The sequence below is a fragment of the Myotis nattereri genome, assembly GCF_964212035.1.
Source record: "Myotis nattereri genome assembly, chromosome: 13".
NCBI lineage: Eukaryota > Metazoa > Chordata > Mammalia > Chiroptera > Vespertilionidae > Myotis > Myotis nattereri.
Window position 1 is genome coordinate 32,379,826 of NC_138088.1, and position 12,416 is coordinate 32,392,241.

Genomic DNA, 12,416 nt, shown 5'->3' on the forward strand with positions numbered 1-12,416 from the left:
CACTCCTCCAATCCTGGAGGAAAGAATACTCATTTATAATATAAACCAATTCAATTCATTTGATAGCTTAGAGCCTGAAGTGATTACCCTAAATTCTTAGCATTTATTTAATCTCTGCCTTTTACATTTTTAGGTCCTAGCCTTATCGATGCTTTGGTTGCTTGAATTTATGATAGTTTCTACTGGGGGCTTTGCTCATACTGTTTCTCTGTCTAAAATGCTCTCTGCACGTCCTTGCCCAGCTAATGCCAACTAATTCCTGCCTAATTGGTACCAGCTAATTCTTTAAAGTTCAGCTCAAATCTAGTCAAAATGTCACTTCCTCAGGGAAGCCTTTCTAGAAAGATTAATTTGTGTCTCTTCTCCACTGAGCCATATGCACCATAAAGGCAAAGGTCATGTCTATTGTATTCACTCTTTTATAGGTGGTATTTTGTAGGCACCCAGAGAATATTTGTCAGATAAATGAATGCATATGATGAAGTGAATGAACATGGGTAACGTTGGTGCATGAAGTGCTGCAGAGTAATTATAGGCAGTCTTTAATTTGAGTTTTTAACAAGTGGTGTGTAGATTTACAAACATGACTATACCATTTGGAGGTTTACATAGATTTTGCCATGAGAAAAAGTTCTTCCTGGGAAATGATATCGAGAATCACCAATTTGGGTCAAATAAATAGATTTACAGATAGATATTCATGTAGCTATCAGAGATGCCCAACAAGAGGGCTCACATATGGATTCCTTCAGCTTTCAGAGAAGTAGGATAGAGCCTAGGGCAGCTGACCCAATTGGCACAATATGCTGTACCCACTTTCTATGAAAGTTATGACATAAAATAATTTCAAACGTGCTTCTATATGGGAGCAATTTGAAGCTGTTTTTTTGTTGTTTGCTGCTTTTTTTTTAAAGAAGTGATTGAGATTTTCAAAAGCACAGTGAATTGCATCAATGAGGCTAAACTTGAATCAGTCTAAAATACTATATGTTCATTCAGATTGCCACCAAAATGACATCAATTAAGTGTATATAATAGCATTATAAATATTTATAACATGATGGATGTTAAAATGAAAAAAGTAGAATATAAAGGCACTATAATTGTAAAACATAATAACAGTTTTTATAGTTGTACTTAGACTGTGATTTTTATCTACATTACTATATTATTTCTATTAAAGTGAAAATAAACATTTTAATAAAAATAGACATAATTATAAACAATACACTGACTTTTCCCCCCCCTCTGCATGACTATAACCTGGGAATATAGCTGTGGCATATGTAAATCACCTTATTATAGTGCAATTTTTATATGAAATATTTTTATTATCAACTATTATAATTAGCAAGCTAAGTTGACAAATAAATATATATTAGTAGATATGTTTTTATTCAGAGAAAGAGCTGTTTTGCTTATAACTTCAGAGTACAGTATTTAGCCATTAAGTCATCAATGATAGTATAACTTGAATCCCTCTTCTGTATATCTACCCCCAATATTTGAAAACACTTATTCATAAAGATGTAAGTACCCTATGTTCATTGCAGCATGTTCTACAATAGGCAAGACAGAAAAAGAATTATTGGATAAAGAAGTGGTACAAATATATATAATAGAATACTACTCAACCATTTCTGACAACATGGATGAATCTTGAAAGTATCGTGTTAAGGAAAATAAGTCAGATGGAAACGACAAGAACCATATGATTTCACCTATATGTGAGATATAAAACAGAAAGCCACAGGCAAACAAACAAACTTATAGACAAAGCCAACAGTATAGTGGTTACTAGAGGGGAAGAAGGTGGGGAGAGGATGAAGAGGGTAAAAGGTTTCATATACATGGTGATACAAGGAGACTAGACTTTGGATGGTGGGCACACACTAGAATATACAGATGATATATAGAGAATTATACACCTAAAACATATAATATTACTAACTAATGTTGCCCCAATAATTAAACCATATTTTATTTTTTAAGAAATAGTCTGTATTCATATATCAGAAATACTTGTAGTGAAATAAAACATTCATGTTTTCTATTTGATATTTCGAGATGGTTATGTTTTTTTAGAAGACAAGGTATAGATGCGGAGTAAGGTCTCACCACCCAAACAGTGATATATCACAGTAAGTATCATATTTTATTCTTAGAACTAAACAGTGAACATAATCATTGAGTTATACATCACTCTCTCTACTAAACTGCAAATTTCTCCATGTTAGAAAATAGTTTTCTATTCTGTATGCACATTGTAAAGCACAATGCTTAATCCATCATAAGTTTCTAAATGTTTATTAAATGAATGCATATCCTCAGAGGGAAATAGTGTGTATCTTTCAGCATACATGCTACCTTCTAATCTAAATGAGGTTTAAGGATCTTTAGCTTTGATCTGGTGTTGTCTCTCCTAATGTCTTTGTGATTACAACTCCATATTTAGGAAGAGAAGCCCTTAGTGGATTATTGGCAGCAATTATGAGAAGCTTAAACATGCCATAAAGGCAAAGTTTCTGTCAAGAATCATTTCCTTTGTAGAAAATGCATCTCTTGAGATAGGCTGGGAGCACATATCCCACCGTGGGGAGTTTTGAGAACTATTTCCCCAGGATAGTTCTCTCAAGCCCAGCTTCCTGGACCAGCCACTCGAGCTGAACGCTTGGTGTGGTTTTTCTCAAAGGGATGACCTTTTATTCTGTGGACTCATTAGGCCACTGGTACCTGATTATGCTAATAGCATAACTGTTCCACACAACTGAGTTTCAAAACGTCTCAACTGAATTGATCTTTATGGTCAGTACATTTTTTTTTTCTTTTTACCCAGATAGGCATGTTAGTGAGACACTACCAACAAAAATTTCACATGGATAAATAATATGATCATTTTACTTGGATTTTAAGAAATACTAATCTTACCTTTAATGAATTTTGCAAAAGCAAGGGGACCTTTAAAAAATAAAGCTTACACAGTAGAGCCAAAGCAACAGTTAAGTTCTAAGTGGCACAGGTTTTGTGATCTATATAAAAATGTTGTGGTATTAACAGAATTATAATGATACTTGGAAGAAATTCCATCCTTGCCCTAATCACTGCAATGTTGGCAAACCTTATAAGTTCCTGAAATACAAAGTGAAGGTTCACTGTATTTAAGATGAAAAAAATCCAACACAGAGAGACAAAACTATTAACCCATATAAAGGTTTAAACTTGTTAATTCAAATAAAAAGCTTTCCCTGGGGAATAATTCACAATTTACCTCTCTTGAGTGATAGGATATCTAATTAAAAAGATGCTACCATCTTCAGCTATAAATTATTAGAAAGCTATAAAGTGCTAATACTGTTAAAGGCATAAGTACACTTCCATCAATATGTATGTTAGTTTGTGTTTATGTACTTATGTATGTATTTATTTATTTGGCTATTTTGAGGAATAAAGGTTACATTATCAATCTCCCTAGAATTTGGATTAATGGTTTTAAATTTTTTTCATCAAACAATTCCCATTTTTAAATAATTATAAATATTAAGAAATGTGGATTATGCAGTCATTTGGATTTAGTACTAAATAAAACAATTCAAACTGATCTTACTTTTTAAATTCAAGTATAAATATATAATGACTACTTTATAATTCTGTCAAATTAATGGTCAAATAGTAGTTCAAAAATTTTGAACTACTTACTGGTTCAAAAAGTTTAATCATAATTAATCTTTATTTTAACTAAATAATAATATTTTAATAAAAATTATATTTATGAATATTTTCCAGACTGGGTTTAATTTTTTGACATGCTATCAGAGTGAGAGTAGTTTGCCTACATAATGTTATAAAATTCTTTCAGATATAATTATTTTACATTATAGTTATGCAATATTATCTCTAAATCAAACCAGATATCCAGTGCATTAGGTTATGTTTCTAATGATTACTCGTACCGACAATATCATCCACTTTTATATCAATTTATAATTTACAAAGTATTTTTATGTGTCACCATCATTTAAATAACAGAAATACCATTTTAAAGTAAGACAATGAGATTAAGAGAGAGATGTTAAGTTCTGACAAAGATCACTTGGTTGGAAATCAGAGAGCCAGGAGCAGATCCAAGGCTTCCAGCCCTTGTTCAGGGCCATATTTTTACATACTGTCTGACTCTTTGGCAACATAAAGAACTGCCACCACCCCTCTTTCTAATTGCCTGAATCTGAATTTCAGTGAGTTTGTTTTCTTATTATCTTTAGTTGAAACATGTGAAAGTGAACCCATAAATGCCCAGAATTCATGAAATGCACACAGTTATCTTTGCAAAGCCAAGAGCAAACCGAGGAGGATGCAACTAGCTCACAGTCGCTTTCCGTCACTGACCAAGTCCACACCTGTGGCCAGCCTCATCACTGAGTAGAGGCAATCGAAGTTATGCAAAAACTTTAATCAGTGAATAGTTCTAAAGTTTAATAGGGAAAGAGAAGTAGATCAAAGAATACTTTAGGTTAAAAAACAACAACAACAACCTTTGACTTTTTTTAGAACTAGACCAAATTTTTCATCTTCAGAGATTATCAAGGCAAAAAATATTTTATTTCTTTTGGTTTTAGGTTATCACAAAACCAACTAATCAAATTCTGCCCCTGATAAATTTTGTTGATTTAACCTTTCCGGTATCCTGTATGATATCAAATACAAAATTATTTTACTCAAATTACTTCATCACAGAATAGAGGGGAGGATTATACAGATCACAATTTTTAAAAAGTAACCTACAATTTTTTCAAAAAAAGCCAATGTAAAATTACTTCAAATATTTGTAAAAAAAAAAAAAATCTGTGTCTTAAAGCAAATTATTTTAGTAGAGAAAATTGTATTTTGTTTTACAAAAATGAAAATTAATGGGATATGTACTACCTCATAACATTCTGAAAACAGTGCCGCCCAAGTTCAATGCAAAGCAATGATGTATTCACTCAGGAAAATATTTTCCAGCCTTATTATTTTTCATACAATTCCACAAACAACTATTGAACACAACAACCATTCATTCAGAAAGTATTTTCAGTGGGAAAAATAATGTGTTTACACTCAATTTTTTATGTTGAATTTTAAACTAACCATTTTCTTTGTTGAGATAATATTCCATACAAAAGTAAGAATACTATGTAGTAATTACCTTGAATGGTTTGCTTCTCTTTCTTCTTACGTAGTTTCTTCCCGTCAGAGTGATGGACTTGGTTAAGTCCAACCAAAATTTTATCTTATTTCTACTCAAAATCACTTTTAAAATCAAGATTAAGGCCAAAGGGGGGAAAAATGTCACTTACTTTGCTTTAGCTTCTGCATCCTCATATGCTTTATTAGAAACATCCTCCAATCCTCCAATCAAATGCTTGAAAGAGCTGTTAGAGGAAAAACATAGTGAAAAGGATAAATCCTCTATGAAGCTGTAACAATGACAACCTAGTCAATGATATATCAAAACACTCTAAAAGGATCTAATGAAAATTAAAACACTTAACCTAGAAACATTATTAATACACATATCAGATAATGATATCAACTCTGTGGGAGCAGGGACCTCTTCAGTCATGTTCATTTCTGTAGTTCCCACCACTGAGAACCATAGCTGGCAAAAGCCGACAGTCAAAGAATTGGGTGAAATAAAGTCTATGGCACCCTGATATATATCACAAAGTTAATAAGTCAATTATAATGATGAAATAATAAGACCTATTAGTTATTAAATGCCTAGTGTATTCCAGGCACTGTTCTTTTAATTCTCATGAACATATATTCATTTCAATTCTGAAACAAACTAAAAAAATAAGAATCATTAACTCTACGTGAAATAGTAAAATAATCTTCAAAGGCAAAATAAGAACTAACAGGAGAGAATTACAGAATCTCTGGAGAAGTGAAGAACTGAATTTAGCATAAACCAGTGATGGCGAACCTTTTGAGCTCGGCGTGCCAGCATTTTGAAAAGCCCTAACTTAACTCTGGTGCCGTGTCACATATAGAAATTTTTTTGATATTTGCAACCATAGTAAAACAAAGACTTATATTTTTGATATTTATTTTATATATTTAAATGCCAATTAACAAAGAAAAATCAACCAAAAAAATGAGGTCGCGTGTCACCTGACACACGCATCATAGGTTCGCCATCACTGGCATAAACTGCGAAGAGTAATATATCTGCTTAAACCCTATCTATTCAATATTCTATGTTCAGATCTACTTTATATGTTGAAGTCTCTTATATATCTATAAAATATTACAGAATTGGAACAAATTAATACACACACAGGAATCACTCTTGAAAATTACTGCATGTAACACATACAGTAACTCTTATGCACACTACATTTTGGAAACCATTGAACTATAATGAATGGAGAAACAAAAGGCAAGTCTGTGTTTATAAAATCATCAGAGCCCTCCCTTACATGGTGCTTATATTGCTGGTATTGTTCTACACACTTTACATGTAGTAACAAATACTTCAGTAGTTACAGATATCCTATGATTTAGTATCATCCCCATTCTATAGATGAGGATACTAAGGAATGAGAGGTTAAGAAACTGACCTAAAGTCATGCAGCCAAAAGACTGATAGGGAAGGAGTGGCCATTCTCTTTTATACTCTTACTAGAGGCCCGGTGCACAAAATCTGTATACTTGGGGGCGGGCGCAGGGGGTTCCCCAGCCTGGCCTGTGCTCTCTCACAGTGTGGGGGCCCCACCATCGATCTCCCCAAAAAGGTAGGCCCCACCCACCCATCTGGTACTCCTCAATGGATTGCCCCAAAGAGGTAGGCTGGAGCCGCGGGACCCGCCTCTGCACCGTGTGGAGCCGTGGGACCCCTGTCATCGCTACATGGAGCCGTCAGGACCTGCCTCCACACCGCGCATGCAGTGTCAAGTCTCCGCCCACCTGTGGGCACTTTTCCTCACACACAGCCCTGCCCACCCCCGTGCACCCGCTGCACATTCAGCCTCCTGATGATGGATTGTTACCGCGTCAGGGCATCATGGTGTGAATGCATGATGACCACATAGGCCTTGATTTGTATAGATACCTATACTACAGCTCCCACCTAATCCCTGACTGTCTTGAAGATAACTATCACATCTCTAACAATATTTGAGGTACGTGTGGAGAGTTTTAAAGTGCTGAAAGAAATTACATTTTGATTTAAACCTCTATTATCTTAATGCATGCAAATGGCTTTGTATGTGGCATTAAAACAACAAAATATGGATACTCAGGTTCTCAAACATAGTAGGATGTTTGCTGATTTAAATTTAAATACTGTTTAGTCACTTTCACATAAACTTTTTTAAAAAACCTATTAAGAGGAACCTGACACTCTGCTTAGGACTGATTTGTGGTTGGGGGAGTAGCTGTTATTTCAGGCCCTTAAGTGATGATCTCATCTGGGGGACAGGGTAACTAATGCTGGCTAAATACACTATGTTTTTTAAAAAAAAACTTCTTATTTATTGATTTTAGAGATGGGGGAAATGGGGGAGAGAGAGAGAGAGAAAGAGGGAGAGAGAGAGAGAGAGAGAGAGAGAGAGAGAGAGAGAGAGAGAGAGAGAGAGAGAGAGAGAGATCCATCCATTGTTTTATCTATTCATGCATTCAGCGGTTGATTCTTATATGTGCTCTGACCAGAGAATCAAAGCTGAAATATTGGCCTATCAGGATGATAATCTAATCAACAAACTGAGCTACCTGGCCAGGGCTACACTAATTATTTCTAATACACAAAGAAAATGACCAGACAGAGGCCCGAGGAATCAATGATCTTTACTTAGAAAGCAATCCTGACCAAATAATATTTTTCAAAACAGGCAACAAATACAACCTGAATTCTAAGCCTCCTTCACAAGAGATCAAGCATCATACTTAACTAAGAGGTTTAAGAAAATGTAGGATTTTCAAGCTATATTAAGAAGTTCCGTGTGTCCTGCACTGATCATTGAATAATTTATCTTGCTAAACATAATTGATGACATTACAGAACACATCCCTCCTGGTGCAAGTAGGTACTAATTAGTGGTTCTGTTTTCGCTCTCACTAATATCTGTAGGAACACCTGCTATCTGTGTGGACCTCATCAAAGACATTTGGAAACTTATTACCTGTAAGTATCAGATACCTTTTTAAATATTTACTCAGGTCCTCTGACATTTCTTGAATACTGAAGGAGAAGGCTTGTTGATGTTTTATTTGGGAGGGATTATGATGAAATGATTTGAAAATTTCAACTGAATGGGCAGAAACACTAAAATATTATGTATCAGTTACTATAACAAATATAGGAGACTATAGGAAAATCATGAAATTATTTTTTAAACTAACAATTCATGAATGAGTTATATTTTAGTACCATAAAATAGCCAGTTTTACATATACTCTAGACATAATTTAAGAATAAATGAAGAAGACATTAGTGAGCAAAAGATTTTAACACAGAGTGTGTAAGGAAACCTTATTGCAGGCACACTAAGTATGAGACACTTCCCTGTTACTTTTCTTTGGGTGTGAAATCCAATTTTAACAAGTCTTGACAGAATGTTTTGATGAGGTAGATAAATTGTTATTCATTGAGTACACGGAGGTGTAAGAGCAAATGGAAAATCTATTTAATGTTTAATGCTGGTAATTTAAACATACTTGCAAAGGAGGGGTAGAAAAGAAAGAAGGTAGGAGGGAGGAAGGAATGAGGGAAGAAGAGAGATGGGAAGGAGGAGAGGGAGGAAAAAATGGCAGGAGAAATGATGATCCTTTCACATCAAGAACTTTATTTATACATTTTTTTCTTAAGAACTAACATTTAGCCCTGGCCCCTGTGGCTCAGGTGGTTGAGCATCAACCCTGCTCTAAGAGGTCACCAGTTCAATTCCTATTCAAGGCATATGCCCGGGTTGTGGGCTTGATTCCCTGTAGGGGGCTTGCAGGAAGCAACCAATGGATGTTTCTCTCTCCCCCTCTCCTTCCCTCTCTAAAATCAATAAAACCATTTTGTTAAAAGAAATAACATTCAAAATGCTGTGTTTCTCATTCTAGGAAATTTGCCTGTTTTAGAACATCAGAGTGACAGTAACTCAGTGGGTAGTAATTTCATTTACTGATGTTTTCATTATTAAGCCAAAACATTCTTCTGAAGGGAGCTGATTACTTGGTGGTATGACTAACAGTGTATAATTTTGTTCTTCAGTTGTGATATGATGAGACTTCATCTAGAGAGAAACAGGGTATTATTTATGAAATAGGCAGTCCAAATTTGAGACCAGCATTATCATGCTGCTAAAAAAAAATACCAGCATTGATATTTCACTTTATAGTTTATAAAGCACTTTTTATATTTATATATTATGTATGTATTCAATAACCTATATTAGTCAATTTAGTCCTCATGATTTCCTATCCTCTATTCCACGATATTATTCAGGAATTTTTGTAAGGAAATGTTTAAAATGCAACTTTTTCAAATTCAAAACAGGGTGTGAGAAAAATCTCAACAATTAAGTTTTTTTCTTGATTACATCCTTCAATAAGATGGTAATCTATTTTTTTTCTTTGTTTAAAATATATTTTTATTGATTTCAGAGAGAAAGGGAGAGGGAGAGGTTAGATAGAAACATCAATGATGAGAGAATCATTGAGCAGCCGCCGCCTCCATGCCCCCTATTGGGGATCGAGCCTTCAACCCTGGCATGTGCACTTGACTGGAATCAAACCCGGGACCCTTCAGTCTGCAGGCCGCTGTTCTAGCCACTAACCAGCGGTTCTCAACCTGTGGGTCGCGACCCCTTTGGCGGTCAAACGACCCTTTCACAGGGGTCGCCTAAGACCATCCTGCATATCAGATATTTACATTACGATTCATAACAGTAGCAACATTACAGTTATGAAGTAGCAACAAAAATAATTTTATGGTTGGGTTACAACATGAGGAACTGTATTTAAAGGGCCAGAAGGTTGAGAACCACTGCACTAAGCCAAGGGTGGTAATCTATTCTTAACAGTTAAAATTAAGTCAAAATGAGTTAAGAGTAAAATCTTAAACCAGAAAACTATTGCAAATATTTCAATGGTGCTAAGCAAAACATTTGTCAAGCATCGCCTAAACTCCTGAGAAAACCCTCTTAATTTGTATAAAATTACAGCTCATTAGAATTTCCTAACCTGAATCTTGGCTAAGTCCCTTAAAATGTATTTACTAAAAGGAATGAGAAAGTGTCCAAAATTAGTTGGGGCACTTGCTACTTAGCTAAGTCCAAGATTTTAGAGGCATCCTTCATTATTTTGATACTTTGAATTGAGAAAAATCTGTTCATCCATTTTGTGGATTCAGGTAAAAGCGCTTATGTTTATTTTTTGTTTGTTTTATTTATAACTAGCAAAGTCATAATTATTCATGGATCATATTATCAAGAACCAAATAAATATATATTTCTTCAGAGGAATAGGAACCCCAAGTACAGTAAAACCAAACAACATCCAAGTTCTGTCAATTATCCACCCACCCACAATATGTATTTATGCAATGCCTACTATCTATAAGGAATAGCTCAAGCTACTGTGGATTATGCAAAGAGAGTAAGATACACCCTTAAGAAATGTATAGCCTTATATTAGAGATAAAACAAGGGATTAAAATACAAGGTAGGAGGTGAACAGCAGGTGGAAGCCTCTAGCATCTATACAAAGACTGTCATCAACTCAAATTATACGATAGTAATTTTAGAGAAAGGAATAACACTTTTATGAGCAAATGGTTTTCTTATCAGTGTTTCCTTTATTCTGGCACATCTTTACTAATAACAGCCTAGGTGGTTGTCACGCCCTCACACATCAAGCCCTCACGTCACAAGACGGCCATCACAGTGGAAGCGGGGCCGGGCGGAGGAGGCAGGTCGACGTAGGGGAGGGCAGTTGGGGGCAATCAGGCCGGCGGGGGGGGACGGGGGGGGGAGTTGGGGGTGATTAGGCCAGCAGGGGAGCAGTCAGGGGGCAATCAGGCTGGCAGGCAGAAGCATTTAGGGGCAATCAGACAGGCAGGCAAGTGGTTAGGAGCCAGCATTTCCGGATTGTGAGAGGGATGTCCGACTGTCACATGTCCCTGTGGGATTAGGCCTAAAATGGCAGTCGGGCATCCCCTGAGGGGTCCCAGATTGGAGAGGGTGCAGGCTGGGCTGAGGGACACCCACCCCCTCCCCCCTGTGCATGAATTTTGTGCACCAGGTCTCTAGCATGTTTATATTTGCAAAAGAATATTACACACACCAACCAAAGTGATAGACCAGCCGTGGGCAAACTATGGCCCGCAGGCTGGATCCGGCCCGTTTGAAATGAATAAAACTAAAAAAAAAAAAGACCGTACCCTTTTATGTAATGAGGTTTACTTTGAATTTATGTTAGTTCAAACAAACACTCCATCCATGCTTTTGTTCCGACCCTCCAGTCCAATTTAAGAACCCATTGTGGCCCTCGAGTCAAAAAGTTTGCCCACCCCTGTGTTAGACATTTGGTTATCTCTCTTTCCTTTGTAACAATAATCCTATATCTATCATTGGGCTTATTCATTAGGGAAAATTGATTACAAATAACACACATTTAATTTAAACCATTTTCTAATTATAATTACATGCTTTAAAATAATTGACATTTTAAAATAATGATTAAATTTGGCCTAGTGACCAGGAAATCAAAAGTTAAGAATTGATTTCAGAAATGTTTCCTATTTATTTGCTATGATTTTTGAGGAAAAATCCATGTAAAATGAACCAAATTTTTATGTTTAATATGTTTATATAGTTAGTCTTCTCTAAGGCAGAGTCTTGTTGAGTTGATAAACCTTCTTATGTTAGTCAATGACATGGTCTATTTTTTAATTTTCACTTTTTTTTTCTGATCCCTAAGGTAATATGTTGAAATTTTTGAAGACGCTAAAAAAACTCCAAAGAATAAAAAGATTATTTGTAATGTCATAGCCCAGAGCTAAACATTAATATTTTGGCATGTATTCTTCTAGACATTTTTCAATGTTATTTCAAAGTTGGAACCATACTGTTTTAGTGCGTATTTGACTTTAGGCTATGTTTGTGCTTATACAATAACCAACCTCATGGTTAAATGAAGAAAAAAGATCCAGTGTAGGGCATGCCTGAGCACGTGAAAACATCCTATAAAGATGGACTAAATGTCTCAATATTGTTTATTTGTTTATCTAATAATTTTACTGAAGCTCTTACAATATCTTCTGGCTTAAGGTTTTATTTTTTACTGTTTTTGACTTTTAATCTATAACTGTTAAGAATATGTTATATCTTATCAAAGAATTATGAAAGAGATACTGTTTTAAAAGATGTATTTTGAGATTCCCTCCAAAA

At 35.2% G+C, this 12,416-nt stretch overlaps 1 protein-coding gene across 2 annotated transcripts in view; it reads right to left on the reverse strand.

Moving 5' to 3' along the window:
• Positions 1-12,416, reverse strand: part of PRKG1 (protein kinase cGMP-dependent 1) — a 1,074,350-nt gene that overhangs the window by 95,433 nt on the left and 966,501 nt on the right. For both annotated transcript variants that reach the window (XM_081104810.1, XM_081104809.1), the window contains exon 9: positions 5,334-5,408. In XM_081104810.1, the coding sequence (XP_080960936.1) occupies positions 5,334-5,408 (75 nt within the window). The remainder of the gene's footprint in view (positions 1-5,333; positions 5,409-12,416) is intronic.